This window comes from Pinus tabuliformis, chromosome 5_1 (assembly GCF_031772625.1).
Source record: "Pinus tabuliformis cultivar Carrire ecotype Pingquan chromosome 5_1, CPIR1, whole genome shotgun sequence".
NCBI lineage: Eukaryota > Viridiplantae > Streptophyta > Pinopsida > Pinales > Pinaceae > Pinus > Pinus tabuliformis.
This window is the reverse complement of record NC_142305.1, coordinates 370,006,941-370,025,101: the sequence shown is the minus strand read 5'-3', so window position 1 is coordinate 370,025,101 and position 18,161 is coordinate 370,006,941. Positions and strand designations below refer to the sequence as shown.

Genomic DNA, 18,161 nt, shown 5'->3' with positions numbered 1-18,161 from the left:
ATGCCTCGCAGCCGAGGAATCCCACGTCGAGGCAGCCACACAGGGAACAGAGGTTGCCCTTCTCACCCTACTCCTCAGAATGTTGCTCCCATCACCTCAGCTCCTCTTTCTTCTCCGCCTCTGGATCAAGCTACGCCTATCCCGAACAATTCATTCCAGGCCTCCAGGTTTACGTTTCAAAGTCGGCTCAACAGGCCTACTGTGACAGCAAGTATTACCATAATTGTCTCGGAGGAGGAGAGCAACTAGCTGAGTTTGACTCCATCTATCTCCTCCCACTCTCTGGAAGATAGTGTTCTACTAGGGGACTTGACAGGGATGGTGTTCAATGCGGATCACATGCAAGAGGATGCCCCTGTTTCGAAAGCGCCTCAGCAGCCAGTGGATCCGACTCAGAGTGATATTCTAGTCTGCGGGCCATCTCAAAGGGCAGTTGGTATTTTACATCTGGTAACTACTCCTGATGGAGGCGCATTGGCACATGATGAAGACGGTTTCGTGACCTGGGAAGCTTCTACTAGCCAGGTGAATGAGGACACGCCAACTTCACCAAAACATGCAGATTAATCATGTGGGTGGCCTTCTAGCCTATATGCTATGCAATTTTGGTTTTGTGTCTTTGATTCTGAAGTTAGATGTTTGTGTCTGGTTCATTCTCATGCTACAGGTAGTGGCAACAACCAATATAGGGTCTACTTTTTGTTATAAATATGGCTATGCTAGTTGCTCTTCTGCTTTTTTGTCAGTGAAGGGGCATGACGATTGCAGTCTTGGTAAAAATTTTTAGTATGTCAGAGCCCAAAGTCAAAATTTTGAAGTCTCTATTGTAAATTTGGTTGAAAGCCTGAACTGTAATGTTCCCCAGTTTCTGGTTGAGGAATGGCCTCGGCCTCCTATGAGGTCTTGACCTTATTGTATATATTTTTTCCCCTTTTTTAATAGAATTAATATTTACAAAGAAAAAAAATATTATAATAATAAATACTAAAAATATAAAACTTTATATTACAATTTGATGAAGCAAAAATTTAAATATAGTGTGATGTTTATGGTAGATTTTTAGAGGTTTTATATTAATTTAGAAATCATGATAAAAAATTTAAATATAGTGTGAGGTTTATAGTAGATTTTTAGGGGTTTTATATTAATTTAAAAGTCTTCAAATCTCATGAGGATACTATTTTTTTTAGAAATTTGATTTATGAAATTATATATTTTTTAATTGCTATTTTAAGTTTAGGTTAAAGTTAATTTATATGTAAAATAGAAAAATAATTTGTTTAATATTGAAATTATGTCACTAATAATATTTTAAACTCAATTGAATTTAAATATTTATTAAAATAATGTAACACCCATCACTTCCACAATAAATTCCCACCTTCAACCTTTTTTCTTAAAATTTAAATAATCTAAAAAATAATAAAAATTAAATTTATCTCATTATTATCCCATTCAAATTAACTACCAACAAATAACATCACATCCCTTAAACAAAAACTGACTTTAAAATACTCCTAATAAATAAAATAAAGCGACAAAAGGGAAATAAAGTTGAATTAAATAAATTTCAATAAATAATTAATCCGAGTCAATGCGGATATTCTTTCAATACTGTTTTCTGTACAGAATCATCTTCAAAACTGATATTACAGAGGAAGACCACCGACACTGACCTGTTTCACAACTTCGCCCCCACATGACCACAGTCCATTGGTCGACCAGTTCGATTCCATAGACATTCTTAAAATTAACGGTCCATATAATTTCAACACTGGAATTAGATAGATGAGAATAAATTCAACACTTTTGGAATTAGATTGAGCAGGGTGAGAGTGAAGTTTTATTTGTACTATCGCAAAAGATCCAACTAAATTCAACGCCCAAAAACTAGAGTTTATATTAATCACGGTACCATGGACCTAAAGACTCAAATACGCATTGTGTACCCTGAAAACTGAAAACCACTGATGGTAGATTTGGGAAATATTTTGAAAAATGAAAAGTATTGATCGTAGATTTATGAAATATTTTGGAAACTGGTGATTACGAAAGGAGAGGAGAGGAGAGGAGAAGGAGAGGAGAGGAGAGGAGAGGAGAGGGACGAAATTATCATATCTTTAAATATTTTAAGAATCTTAAATAGTCTAAAAATTTGCAATTTAAAATAATACTCAAATAAACTGTGAATTTATATAGTCTAAAAATTTGCAATTTAAAATAATGCTCAAATAAACTGTGAATTTATATTGAATGTATATTTGAGGAATATCTTATTATGACAATTAAGAGGGATCAATCCATCAAATTCAAAAATATTCTAAGAATCTCCATCAATATAAGAATAACAAAAAAAAACCTATAGATGCCATTGTTTATTCTTGCCTTCGCATCCACATGAAACTCAGCATCAGCTTTTTGTTTATGGGATAAGAAAGCTTTTTGTAAACTCTTTTTAGCCATAGGGATAATTTCTAGTATTTCATTATTATTATCTAATTTTAAGATTTTGTAGGGCTAATTTCCAGTACTTCATTATTATTATCTAATTTTAAGGTCATCCCAAGTCACACACCACCAAATTGATGTATGAGAGATCTCCTGTTTATGGGACAAGGGGCCTACCTCCATTTAGGGATTTGACTGCTAAGTCTATGAAGGCATACATACTCTACCTCTCTCGTTTTGAACCTGTGACCTTTTAGGCTGAAACACACCTCTTAACCCTACTCAAACTGTATATTAAACCTACTCAAACTGTATACAACTTCTTTGAAGGCAAGTAACCTACCTCTGAAATTACTGCCTAGGCCAGAAGAGGCTTGCATTGCTCTCTCTATTCCGCAGGCGATAACTGGCTGCCCATATGACCACTGCTTGGCGATTCATCGTATGCGAAACATTCAAGGAAAATACAAGTAAAGCAGCCATTACTGATATATAACTATTTTTCCATAATACTACTTTATATAAGATTGATATTCTGAAGAATCATTTGCTGAAACTATGGATAAACGAAAGTTGGAGGATCGATCACTAAAAGCATACGAAAGAGTGATACATCATAGGATCATGCAGAGCATTAAATTAAGGGAGAGTTACAATGATATAGGCAAACGAAGCCGACGAAGATGCGGAGAAGAGGGGATAAAAAACTTCCAGGTGTCATGTTGTCTTAAGACACAAAAAAACAAAAAATATATGCGTTGAGTAGAGACCTAATTGCGCTGAAGCCGCGTATGATGGGGCATAGCCCCTGCAGAGTTGAGTGATGTTAAATGGTCGACTTTGGAAAAACAAAACCCCTTTCAAATGGACAACAGTTTTCAGGGGATTGCCCATTGAATTGTTATCAAACCAATCGCTCCTTAAAAACGTAATCTCTTCCATTATTAAGTAAGCCACCAACATTCATTCTAAGAAAGTGAAGAAGACATTATTATGATTCTGAACGGGAATCCCATAATCATGACAAATCGCATTATCATATAACAAAGGGGCTATTGAATGAATTCATGTATTAAAAGAATGTATGTACACGGAGGAATGCACATATTTCTTTTTACAGTTCTTTACAGATTCGCCTTCAAAACTCATATTACAGAGGAAGATCACCAACATTGGTCTGTTTCCCAACTTCGCCCCACATGACCACGATATCTATATGTGGGAGCTCGTTCACCGGTCGCTTTACCCCATCTCTGCTCAGCAAAGCCCCGCACTTGACTTGAAATCTGGTAGTCATATTGTGAACGGTCTTGTGGATCCGAGAGGGTCACATACGCATTGTGTATACTCAAAAATATCTAGGTGCTCTCGATTTTCCCTTCAGGAGAAGTTGCCTGATCCGGATGAAACTCCCGAGCCAGAGTTCTGTAAGCCTTCTTTATATCTTTTAAGGTAGCGGCAGGGCTTATCTCTAGTATATCATACAAATTCTTTGATTCCATGCGACCGGGCTCTGAAATTAGCCCCTCTGCGGGAAGTCCTCTAACCTTGGAACACCGCTGAAATCTAACATTTCTGCTCCAGCTGCTCCATACCGCGGGCGGTGTTTGGCGGCCCATATGACCAGCGCTGGGCGATTTACTGGATGAGAAAACATGTGAGGAAAACGTAAGAGAGAAAGCCATTACTGGCATATGATTCTGAACAGCAAAGTGGGTATTACTTTCAATAAGATTGATATGAAATGTGAAGTCTTACGCCAAGGGTGAGGTTTTAATTATATAGACAAAAGAAGCCAAGGAAGATGCGGAGAAGAGGACAGATATAAAGCTTTCAGGGGTCACGTAGTCTTGTTATCCTTTCAGAAAAAATCTTGTTATCTCGGTGAGTGTGTTGGGAATTTCTGATAATTTCTAAACAAAAGAACAGAGAATAATGCTCTGGTTTTTACACATGAAAGCTAAAATTCTTTGGCTAAAGAACAAAGTTTTACATATGCACAGACAAATTTATATTCATTAATAAAACTGGGTGTTACAAAAAAAAAGGCCTTCCTCTTCCAGAGGGATTACAACAGGAACACTTCACTTCCACACAAAAAATTACTCTGTCTCTGCTTTGAAAATTCACTCTGTTTCTCACAAAATAAAATCAACACTGTTGTGTAATTTTTTTTCATTCACGCTGCTGTGTTTTTACATTTCATCACTTAAACGAAAGATGAGCCAAGATATCCTCTACAAAAAAAAACCTACACTGCTGTGTGTAAAATTCTATCTCTTACAATCACGTTGCTCTGTTCTCCCCTTTTTTTTTACTTCGCACTACTGTGCATTACATTACATTGCCCCTTTTTCAATGAAAAACAACAAAAAATAAAATTACATATTACTTTGAAAAAGAAATTACTCCAGTGAATTAAAACTTCACCTACATTTATGGACCGAAATGAATTATATGAATTACATAACATCGCGGTAAATTAATTTCTCTTCCTTCACCTCTTTTCAGTCATCCTTGCATATGGTCTTGTCAGTCATACGGAGGCCCAACAAAAAACATGTGCCACTACTCTCTTAACCGTAGATCTGCCCCATGTTAATCGGACCACTGATGACAATATCGCACAGCCAAAAACAACGATCTTTACATGCCGGGGAATGGTGGTTTGGTAAAGGACTTCCCAGACACGTGTGAATTGATGATTGTGATCATTGCCCCTTGGAAAAATACCAGCCTTCCGTAAAAGTGGTGCGGGGAGGAACTGGTGGTTTTCTTCAATAAATGTCGCAGTTGGAATTACATTTCAACACTCCCCTTTAATTTCAACTGATGGATTATCAGTCATACCCAGACATTTCCTCATAAATTCAAAACTTTTATGCCCCAATGGTTTGGTCAGAATATCAGCAACGTGCTCCTAAGTTCTGCAGTGTTTTAAAAAAATTTCTCCATTGTTTACCAATTCCCTGATGTAATGAAACTTTGTGTCAATGTGTTTCGTTCTCTTATGAAACACAAAATTCTTGGATAATGCAATAGCTGAGCTATTGTCACAAAAAATCACAGCTCCTTTTGCTTGCTCTTGGCATAAACTCCTTAACATCCTTCTCATCCAAATTGCTTGACATGTTGTTGCTGTAGCTGCCACATATTCTACCTCTGATGTAGGCAACGCTACAATAGGCTGTTTTTTAGAAGCCCATGAAATGGCTCCTGAACCCATGTGAAAAATATTACCGGATGTGCTTTTCCGATCATCTACACTTCCAGCCCAATCACATTCAGTGTATCCAATTAAATTTGAACATTCTGAAGCAGTATATAAAATACCAAACCTTTTAGTACCTTTAACATACCTTAGAATCCTTTTTGTTGCCTGCCAATGTGCTTCTTTTGGCCTCAACATGAATCTGGAAATTAAACTAATAGTATGCATTATATCCGGCCTAGTTGCAGTCAAATACATGAGGCTGCCAACTATGCCCTTGTACAAACTAGGATCAAAATCCTTGTTGTTGTTCTCTTTGCTGATTTTTAATCCCATCACTGTGGGAGTGATTGCTGCTATGCTCTCTTGCATATTAAATCTTTCGAAAACTTCATTAAAATATTTTGTTTGTGAAATAAAAATCCCATTTCCATTTTGTTCTACTTTTATTCCTAAGAAGTATCTCAGCAAAGCCATGTCAGTCATTTCAAATTCTTCTTTCATGACTGTTTTGAAATTTTCAATAAGGTAATCATCATTACCTGTGAAAATAACATCATCAACATATAACACAATAATTAGTATTTTACCATCATTTTCTTTGATGTAGAGGCTGAGTTCTCCCTCACACTTTTCAAATCCATTTTCCAGTAGATAGGAATCTATCCTACTGTACCATGCTCTTGGTGCTTGCTTCAACCCATAAAGAGCTTTCTTCAATATGCACACTTTATGCTCTTGGCCTTTCTTTTCATAGCCCAAAGGTTGTTCAATGTAAACCTCTTCCATTCACACTCCATTTAGGAATGATGACTTCACGTCCATTTGGTAAACTTTCCATTTGTTTTGTACTACTATGGACAACACTGCTCTCACAGTTTCCATTCTAGAAACAGGTGCAAAAGTTTCTTCATAGTCTCTCCCATACTGCTGCTTATATCCTTTGACAACAAGTCTTGCCTTGTGTCTTTCTATTTTTCCTTCATCATTACTCTTGGTCTTGTAGACCCATTTAACTCCAATGACTTCTTTTCCTTTCTGTAGTTCAACTAAATCCATGTCTTGTTTCTTTCTATGGCATTGGTCTCCTCATCCATAGCTTCTATCCATTTCCTATCCTTAATTGCTTCTTTGAAATGAACAGGGTCATCAACATGACAATATAAAGCAAACAAAAAGTTCATACCTTCATTTGCTGCCTCTTGTTCATAAATGTCAATTAAATTTCTAAACTTCTTACCTCTTTCATTTGGTGTACAAGTGTTTGAAGAAACACTTGAATTTCCTCCTTGTGGTGTGCTTGGAGAAGCACTTTCATTTCTCCTCAAGGGTGTCTCTTGCTGCCCTTGTGTTGGTGCTGCTATTTGGGGATGTATTTCAGCCATCTCCTCATCATCTTCATCATGTGACAAAGAGTTTTTAGCATTCACTGTCTTCTCTATGCTTCGATCCCAAGCTTCCTCCTCAATGAATTGAACATCTCTACTCACAATAAGCTTCTTGGTGGATGCATTATACAACCTATAAGCTTTGGATTCCTCACTATATCCAATGAAAATACATTTCTCCCCTTTCCTATCCAACTTCTTCCTTAGTTGATTTGGAATGTGTGCATAAGCCACACATCCAAAAATTTTCATGTGGGTGACTCCTTGCTTTGTCCCACTCCATGCTTCTTTCGGCACTCTGTTCACGACTGCTTTTGTAAGGCATAGATTCAAAATGTACGCTGCACAATGTACATCTTTAGCCCAATAATCATTTGGAAAATGCTTTGCCTTTAACATACTCCTCGCCATATCCATGATTGTCCTATTCTTCCTTTCGGCATCTCCATTTTGCTATGGAGTTACCTAGTGGCAAGCCAATGAATTCCATTTTCTCTACATAATCGTAGAAGTTCCTTGGAGATATACTCACCTCCTCTATTAGTTCTTAGAACCTTGATATGCAGCCCACTTTGGTTTTCTACAAGTGCTTTGAAATTGCAAAATCTTTCAAACACTTCACTTTTGTTCTTCAGGAAATAAGCCCAAGTTTTTCTAGTAAAATCATCAATAGATGTTAGAATATAGTGGCTTCCTGCAAGTGATGGAGTTTGCATCGGTCCACATAAATATGAGTGGACAGTCTCTAAGGGTGCTTTTACCCTTATGCTTTTCCCAGATGGAAAACTTTCTCTGTGTTGTTTCCCCAAGATACAACCTTCAGAAAGGTTGTCTGGTTTCTCTATCAATGGTAATCCTCTTACCATTCCTTTTCTATTCAACAAGTTAAGACCTCCAAAGTTGAGATATCCGAATCTCAAGTGCCACAACCAATTTTCATCTTTTGGTTAGCTTTGGAAAGCCTCTTGTGTCACTGCCTCTATTTCTTCTCCATCTTCTAAATCTGCTTTCATCCAGATAGGGAACATCATGTTCCTTGTCATCTTCACTTCAACAATACATCGTTTGCTGGGTGTTTTATCCATGATGGTGCATACATCATCCGCAAAGAAAACATTGTACCCCTTTTGAATAAGTTTTCAAATGCTTAAGAGGTTACATTTCATTCCAGGAAAATAATAAACATCTCCTATGGTTTTCTTTTCACCTTTCCTTGTTAAGACATTTACTTCTCCTTTTCCCATAACAGAAGCTTTACTATCTGTCCCTAGTGTGACTTGTGACTTCACATTCTGATATAACTTACAAAACAGGGCTATGTTTCCTGTCATATGGTTACTGCAACTGGAGTCTAGAAACCATACATCTTCACTCTTTTCTTCAGTCATATTATAGGCTAAAAACAAATTATCTTGGCTGATATTTTCTCTAGTAAAATTTGCACTAGTTATATTACTCATATCATGCTGCTTCTTCCTACATTCATTTGCATAATGCCCATATTTTTTACAATAGTGACATTGGACATTGGATTTATCATACCTTTGTCCTTGAGCATGATGTTGTCCACTTTGTTGGCTGCTGCCTTGGCCTTGGTTCTGATTTGGATTGCTGCCTTTTCCTTGAGCATTTGCTGGACTGTTTCTTCCACCTCTATTTTTGGCTTCTGCCTCTTCCTCTCTTTTTTCCTCTACCTTGACCTCTTCCTCTTCCAAAGAACATCTGGGTCTTGAAGTCATGTTCTAGAGATGAGTTTTCATTTCTACTCAATCTCTGCTCATGTGTTATCAGTGATGCATGTAGTTCATCAACTGAGAAGTTTGTGAGATCCTTTATTTCTTCTATGGTGGAGACAATCACATCGAACCTTGAGGGTAGAATCCTCAATAGTTTCTCCACAATCCTCCCTTCTTCAAGAATCTCTCCATGAGACCTTATCTGTGTGACCACACCAATCACATGTGTGAGGAATGAGTCAATGGTATTTGACTCCTTCATGCAGAGAGTCTCAAAATCTCTCCTCAGCAACTGTAGTTTTGTTGTCTTCACTTTCTCCATGCCTTGATAGGCTATCTTTAGAGTTTTCCAAGCTTCTTTGGATCTCTTTGCTACTGCTATCCTTGGAAACACACTCTCATGCACTACTTGATACAAAAAGTAGAGGCCTTTAGAATCCTTCTTCTTGTTGCTCTTCAATAGCTCTTTCTTTGCCTGAGTTAATTTATTAAACTCATTTCATTTGCTGGTTCTTCAAAACCATCTTCAACTAATTCCCATAAGTCTTGGGAAGCAAGCAAGACTCTCATAGTTATTGCCCAATAGTCATTGTTTTTCCCATTAAATTGTGGGAGCTTAGTATTACAGATACCCATGCTAGTGTTGGCTCCAGCCATTCTTGCACTCTTAACTATGCTTCAAAATACTTGACTGTGTATTTAGATTAACTGAGTGTGAGGACAGTAACACAAAAACTAATCTAATAAATACCTTGGATTCTTTCTTGACTGAGTCTTCATTCTGCTCGAGAACTTGCTGCACTAAGAAATCCTTCCTTCAGCTTCTTTGACACCTTCAAAGAGCCTGGACGAGCTTCGATACCATGTTGGGAATTTCTGATAATTCCGAAACAAAAGAACAGAGAATAATGCTCTGTTTTTGACACAGGGAAGTTAAAATTGTTTGGCTGAAGAACAGAGTTTTACATATGCACATACAAACTTATATTCATTAATAAAACTGCTTGTTACAAAAAAAAAGGTCTTCCTCTTCGAGAGGGATTACAAGAGGAACGCTTTAGTTCCACACAAAACATTACTCTGTCTCTGCTTTGAAAATTCACTCTGTCTCTCACAAAATAAAATCAACACTGCTCTGTAATTTTTTTTCATTCACGCTGCTGCGTTTTTACATTTCACCACTTGAACGAAAGATTAGCCAAGATATCCTCTACAAAAAAAAACCTACACTGTTGTGTGTAAAATTCTATCTTTTACATTCACGCTGCTTTGTTCTCCCTTTTTTTTACTTCGCACTGCTATGCATTACATTACACTGCCCCTTTTTCAAGGAACAACAACAAAAAATAACATTACATATTACTTTGAAAAAGAAATTACTCCCGTGAATTAAAACTTCACCTACATTTACTGACCAAAATGAATTATATTAATTACATAACATGGCGGTAAATTAATTTCTCGTCCTTCACCTCTTTTCAGTCAGCCTTGCATACGGTCTTGTCAGTGGTATGGAGGTCCAACAAAAAACATGTGCCACTGCTCTCTTAACCGTAGATCTGCCCCAAGTTAATTGGACCACTGACGACAATATCGAACAGCCAAAAAAAATGATCTTTATGTGCTGGGGAATGGTGGTTTTGTAAAGGACTGTTGAGACACGTGTCAATTGATGATTTTGATCGTTGCCCCTTGGAAAAATACCAGACTTCCATAAAAGCAGTGCGAGGAGGAAATGGTGGTTTTCTGCAATAAATGCTACAATTGGAATTACATTTCAACAGAGTGCATATGGGGCGTCGGTAGATTCCTTTTCCCAAACCCTGTCGAAGTTCGAAGTGCAGGACACGATATGCAGCTATTCCAAGTGTGAGCGAAATATGATGGAGATCCCAAGCCACCTGTCTTGGCACTACCAGACGCATTACGGACACATAGTATACACGGCCAAATTCAAAATAATGTGGGCGGGCAAATTTCAAAACTTGGTGGGAAAATTCAAATCTCGGTAGTGGTTTAAATTAATTGAGTTCACATGTATCATGCGCATGGGGATGATGCATCTCGCATTGGCATAAGTCATGGATGGATGATTTACAAAGACATCAACCCAACTCCTGGAAAGTATTTGCCGAAGAAATTATGTCCACGAATTGACAGTCAAAACTGATGTCAGAGTCCTTCTCCAAAAGTGTATTTAAGGTGTATTAATGGGTCTATAGAGGTGGAAATAGGCATTCAATCCTGAGTGTTGTACATTGGACATAAAACGACCTTATCAGTTAATGGAATTCGCCGAAATATCCATGACATATATGTATAACCATCCAGACACATGGTCATGTGAATTCCAAAAAGTCTCATTATAGACTACAACATTTTTTAGTCGTGGGATTGCTCATGGCACATATATAGGCTAGGATTGTCTTTTCTTCTCGCAAGTACTGTCATTTTGGAAATTGAATTCACTTTAGGTTTTATTAAATAATTATATATATATATAGATATATATATATATATATATATATATATAAATATAATTTTAATGGGAATATTTTCTTAGCTCAAGGATTTTCATTTTGGATTTTGAATTCACCTCATCTTTTATTAAATAAATTTTCACATGGAGGAGATTTATTTTTTATTTTTTATAAAATTGAAATAGAAATATATATATAAAATAAAATATTTTTTTCTAGTAAGGATTTTGATTTTGGATATTAAGTTAAATTCATTTTTATTAAATAAATATTTATATGCCATAGATTTCTTTTTAATAAAATTTAAATGAAAAGTTTTAGAGAATTGGTAATTTCTCAAAATGTAACATGTAAAAATATTTTATAAATATTATAAATTGATGAATTATAACATGTCTAATTGAGGACACAAATTATTCACCTCAGCACAGAACCACTCAAACTAATATATTTTAACACAAAAATTTAAATAATAAATATTATATTAATATTCATTTTAAAATTTATAATAATAATTCATTAAATTTAATATTTATAATAAAATTAAGCAAATATTATTTTATTTAAATAAAAATTATCTAAATAATTCCCTTATATTTTCGTGGAACAAGAAAATTCAAACATGAATCAGACCATCTTAATTTTTTAATAAAACTTTTCAGTATTAATTATCACATATCTAATTTGTTCATTTATTTTGATTACGATTAGATATTTGTGGAAATAGAATATTTATATGCTTCATTATTATATATTCCTAAGTCAATTTTATATTTTAATTTTGAAATATTATATTAAATTGTAAATACCCTTTAACTACTTTAAATTTGAAAAATTGTTTGACATTTCGAAATTCGTTCCCGTGCTTCAGTTATATAATTTTTATTTTAAGAAGATTTCAAAGATTGAGATGTGAATAATATTTCTGATTTCTTATTATTTATTAATTATTTATAAAAAAATATAATAATAATAATTATTATTTTTCTATTTATTTTATTGTAAAGTATTTTTTTATTTTTATTTTTAATTGGTAATGTTACATTAAATTATATTTTCATTTTTTTAAGTTCTAAAATATTTAACAGTAGTCTACTTAATAGATGAAATGATTTTTTTAGGGTATTTTTCTATTTAACTATAACCAAAATTTCGTAGATATTTTTAAAACATAAGTTTAAGTGGTTTAATCTTTAGGATTAGAGTGTCTTAATAGTTTTGAGGATGTGAATCCATGTATACATTGAAAAATATATTTTAAACATTTAAATCACAATCTTGCTTAAATTTGTATCCTCAAATTCTAGTGAAAAAGTCATTGATAGATTGAACCCAAAATATATATATATATATATGAGATTGAATTGGTTTTTATAACATTTCATAGTGGGTATAGATATCAGGTGGTTGATTTTCTAGTGGCTTTTTCTACTCATTTGTTAATAGTTTTGGTTTCCATAGAAAATGGTTGAATTTTTTTTGGTGACTAGTTGTGGATGGTTAGTAGCAGGTGGTGTCCTCCCTTTTACTAGTTATAATTAAGTTTATGCTGTGTTAGCTATGTTTAGGCTAAACTTTGAGTACTTTATGTTCTTAATTGAAATCATCTTCAATGATGATTTTTTATTAGATATTTACTTTCCAAAGCATGTATGTGTGTGTGTGTGTGATTTAATAAATGTAATCATCTATGGTTTATGATAAGTAATTCTATTTTGGTGTAATGTTTAATGATAAAGGTGTAATCATGTGCTAATGTCGAATTAACAAGAAATAGTATTATAGGCTCATTATCCCCATTGTGCCACACTTGTTATGGATAAACTCATTTCTATAGAGAAATTCATCTATATATAAATAGATTTTCTTTCTAACTTTATCATACCGAAAGATAGATTGTACAACAAATTATCACATTTTTCCTATTTGATCTAATTCATATGAGCATAATATGAAAAAGGAATGAGAAAGAATAACTCATCCTTAATTTGAAGGTTGTTCAACATATTTTTGGAAGAGCTCCCTTAATATCAAGCTCTTAGAAATATACTCCACTTGATTATTTGCATTAGACAACTAGCTGTAATGACTTCCTCACACATTTACCCACTTTTACAAGCTCTCTAGGGTAAACATGAATTGTATGCCACTACGATATGACCCAACCTCCAAATTCCAGGTATGGAAGTGGGGCTTACAAACCGGAAGTAAACAAACATCCCATAGAGTTTGATAATAATTTTGTAGAAATATTTATATCTCTAATGATTTTATATTAGTTTATATAAAGTTTTGGCAATTTTTGAGGTAAAATAATTTTGTACTATAAAATTTGGGCGAATCATTTTTAGAAAAAATGGAAAACGTGTGAATCTTTTTTTGGAAAAAACATGCAAAATTAGCCCACTTGCGAGTATTAGCCACTAAAATTTTCCTTGTTGCTACTCCCTTCAACTAATCAAACACACCATCAATCCGCAGAAAAGGGCACCTATTCTTCATCATCACCTTCTTCAATTTCCTGTAATCAATGCACAATCTAAGAGTACCATCCTTCTTCTTCATGAACAATACTGGTGCACCCCAAGGCATCACACTTGGCCTAATGTATCCCTTATCAAGCATTTCCTTGAACTGCAACTTCAGTTCCACTAAATCTATGGTGCTCATTATGTATGGTGCCTTCAATGTTGGTGTTTCTCCCGACATCAACTCATTAGAAAAATCCACTTCCCTACAAGGCGGTAACTTTCAGATCTCTGTTGAAAATACATACTAAAATTGTTGCAAAACCTAATACCTATTCAAGAATTTTTCAAACTCGGCATCCTTACCTTTATCGCTAGAAATATGAACTGCAAGTAATTCACATCCTTTCCTGCTACTATGCTTTTCCTGCACATCTGTAACCATTCTCATTGATGTAGGCTTGATTCTCTTCTCTTAGTCATAATCCAAGCACTCAATACCCTTGTCATAGTAATTCACCTTAGTACTATTAATGTACAACCAATCTATACCCCAAAATATATTGTATGATCCCAATGGAAGCACATTTAGATGCAATTATGTAGACATACCATTTAGTTCAAATGCACAAGATCTTACCCAATGATGAGCTCTTTTCTTAGTAACTGTAGCCAACTGCACTAACCAAGACTCTGCATGCACTTCTTTATTCAAGGAACACTTTTCCACCAGGTGAGGACTGATATAACTATAGTTAGATCCAAGTTTAATAACAATATAAAAAACTTGATCACAAAGCTTACCTTCCATCTCGATAATAAATTCCTGATGATCAACCTACCTATTATCCAATGATACATGAATCCGAGGAATACTCTGTCCAACATCCCCAATTGTTTGTGCCTCTTGAGCACTGTAGATCTTTGGTCTTCCACCCTATTGTTGTGAACAATATCTTTTGTGATGATCCTTGCCACAAGTACAACACTGTAAAGGTTTCCTACCATCACCCTTTTTATTTTCCTCAAATTGAATTCCATATCCTCTTTTATCATCATTAAATTTCTTATACATTGCTGCATTTTTCTTGTCATCTGTATCTTGAGGTTTCCCTCTCTTCTTGGCCCACTTTCCTTTATTATTATCATTACCATTCCAATCCTGCTTAGACTCAGGATTGTGCTTCAGTTTCTCATAATAGTGCTTCAACTTTCTGATAGCTTCCTCCAACAACCTAGGCTCATCAAACTCAATCCTATCTTTGAATGATGTCAAAAACCCACTGATTAATCTCTAAATATTTTCTTTCTCCTCCTTAAGATAAGGGACATATATCAATAACTCCAAAAATATTCTAGTAGACTCCTCGTCAGTCATAGATCCCATCTTCACCTCACATAACACCTTTTCCTTGTCATCATAGTATCTTTCAAATAAATACTTCTTCCTTAAAAGTATTTCAAAATCACTCCAATTTAGCTCCTCTTCTCGAATTCCTCTGACATTATTCACATCTTCCAAACAAATGTCTTCTTTTCCTTTAAGACTAAAATTAGTTATGCTGGCTTTCATATTTTCTCAATAATCATTCAATCTGAAAAACTTATTCATCCCAAGCAACCAAGCTTCTTCATCTTGTGTCTTCTTCATTTCTCCATCAAATATAAGAGGCTTCTCTTTCTTGAATTCCTCTGGAATGTACTGCTTCTCACTACTCTTATATGGATGGTGAAGGTGATGACGATGTTGTCTCTCTGAACTAGAACTAGAATAGAACCCATAGTCATTACCCCTTCTTTCAGGTGTATTTAAGAACCTACTATCTTTTATTGTGTCATCCTTATCAAACATGTATCCTGATTGACATATGCTACCATATTCCCTATTAGTCCTTTCCTCATGTCCATGATTGATCCTAAGTGGTCCCTATTTCTACAAATATGATAGACTCTGAAGGATGACTATATTAACTTCCACTTGCTTTTCATGTTCCCTGGCAAGTATTTCTTGTAATTGAATGATCATGTCATTATCTTCCTTACAAATTTCGATCTCTGCTTTCAAACTTCTCAATGCATCTGCTATGTCATGGGAGTACTCATCTCCATGTTTCTCATATGATTTGTAGGGATAATAACTTGAACTGTAGTCCATCATTTTTCTTGTCATGTTGATCTTCTTCTTCCTGCAAACATACCATGTTAGATAAACATTACCAACATAACTCAGTGAATTTTAGGGGAGGCTCTCACATCTACAAAATCAATCCAAATTAGCACAACACATGTATATATAATGAAATCAATCATATCAACATCAACATCATCAACTTACACATGACGACACAACTGCAACAATGGCCATCACAATGCATGCATAATGAACACATCAACAACTAACATGCATGCATGACAAACATATTATGCCCATCTACTCCAAGTGTTTGAACCTGAGAGGTCCGATACCAATCTGTAACCACCCCTCCCATACTTACCCAATTTTCACTGGCTTGTCAGAGTAAACATGAGATGAAGAGTTACTATGACATGACCTTACCTCCTAACTCTAGTTAAGTAAGTGGGGCCTACAACTGACCACTGACTAACAACTCACAACATTCAACAGGGCTAAAGGGACACTCAAGGGCTAAAGAAACACCCCAGGTGACCAAACCCTGAGCTCAGACTCCTTCTCACATAGATTAACCCCCAAACGCATGCATGACAATGCATCCATGTGATTTAAGGCCTCCAATCACAATCATATGCCTTCATGGGTGCGGCTGTGACCCAAATTTTCTAGTTAAGAGGGTCCGGTCCCAAGATATAAGCCTCAATTCCATGTTAGCCTACACATGAATGCTCAAAACTTCCTGAAACTAATAGGAATAATTTATGTCATGACAACAAGGCTAAACATACAAACTTGAAGGCATAACTTGCCCTAGACTTCTGTTGACGGTGTTGGACCCAACAACATTTAGGGTATCTCCCCAGTATGAAGTCCCAACTAGACCTCACACCATTCGGTGTATAGGAGTCCCATCCACTACGATGGCCTTGTTGCCATTCTCTTAGAGATTTTCCTTAGCTCTTGTTATTCAGCACATGAGAGTGTTATGTTGGTATATTCGAGTGTTCCTAGTGAGTGCATAATGTAACTTGTGCCTAGGTTCTCATACTGCAAACGGGGGGAGTAAAGTGAGAGGTAATAGTACCACCCAGGAAGAGACACACCTAAACCAAAAAATGTTTGTCCAACATCCATTGGAGTAGTCCATAATGGATCCAACAGTCGTTAAAACTGAATTCTAAGGGAAAACATGTACACCATCTAGCAAAGTAGTCCACATGGATATGACGGTCGTTATAGGCAGTAAACAAGAAAGTTTTGTTTCTAATATCCTACAGAGTAATCCACAAGGATGAGACATAAGTGATAGCCAATATAATAATTACTAAAACAACTAAATTAGTTCAACTATCTTAGTACAAGTGAAACAAACATGCATTACAAATGCCAAAAGAATAGTCTTACAAACATCTATAAAACATGCATGAAAACGTATTGGCCTTAACGGGCTTTTGTATTAAGCAAAAGTTCCAAGACACATCTGTACACCATATATCAGTAGTCCTAGTAGTGGTACATTGGAGCCACTCCTTGCTCCTCAAAGAATTGACTAAAGCTACCAATGCTATGTGGGAGAAGCCCAGGTGAAAATCCCTTGCTCATAAAATGGGAGGGATATATATAGGGAAGGGTGATGCTTGACCCTTGTGACTCTTGGACTACCCTCATGACCGTTAAACTTCCTATGAATTTTCAACTGACATGAGTCTTCATATTCATGTGTGTGTCTGTTGGACTTTCACTTTACATTACATTCGATTACAACATATATGGCCCATCGTAGTGATGTGGTCTTGACAACTCATGAAACAACTTGACATGACACTGCTAAGATGGACTCGGTGACTATGGTGGCAATGTCCAGTTGTTGTTGTTGTTGAGTGATGGATGTTCTCTTGGATTCACTTCGACTTTTCCTCTGCATGGCTTGATGTTGCAGGGTATTCAATGGTCTTGGTCTTGTCAGAGGCTTACATGCATGTGCTCCTTTTTCTTTATCTTTGATGAGCTTATTTTTCCCATCCATCTGCAAGTGAGTCTTCTAGTAGGTGTGCTCCTCCTTCATTCCATTCATTATCTCACGATGACCTATCAATGTACATGTTCCTACAATTCACTCATGACAGGATGAAATCAAATCCAAAACATCCTAGTCTAAGATGGTGTATTGCTTTCCATGGTTCGGGCCTAGGACAAATGGTAGGCTGTGAAGAAGGCCCATTAAGTGCACACTACACAGTTCCAGGTGATAGGGAGGGAGGCTGGTCATTGAGACTCCACAGAGCGTAACTCATGC

The 18,161-nt window shown here is 35.7% G+C and overlaps 1 protein-coding gene and 1 pseudogene across 1 annotated transcript in view; both read right to left on the bottom strand.

Annotated features, from left to right (window-relative positions):
* Positions 1–3,611: 3,611 nt before the first annotated feature.
* On the bottom strand, positions 3,612–4,149 carry LOC149164991 (chaperone protein dnaJ 11, chloroplastic-like; annotated as a pseudogene).
* Positions 4,150–15,310: 11,161 nt separating this feature from the next.
* Positions 15,311–18,161, bottom strand: part of LOC149164990 (protein PELOTA 1-like) — a 138,695-nt gene continuing 135,844 nt past the window's right edge. Inside the window, exons 3-4 of the mRNA XM_089429674.1 lie at positions 15,799–15,917; positions 15,311–15,588 (exon numbers count right to left, since the gene is read on the bottom strand). Of these exons, the coding sequence (XP_089285800.1) occupies positions 15,311–15,588; positions 15,799–15,917 (397 nt within the window). The remainder of the gene's footprint in view (positions 15,589–15,798; positions 15,918–18,161) is intronic.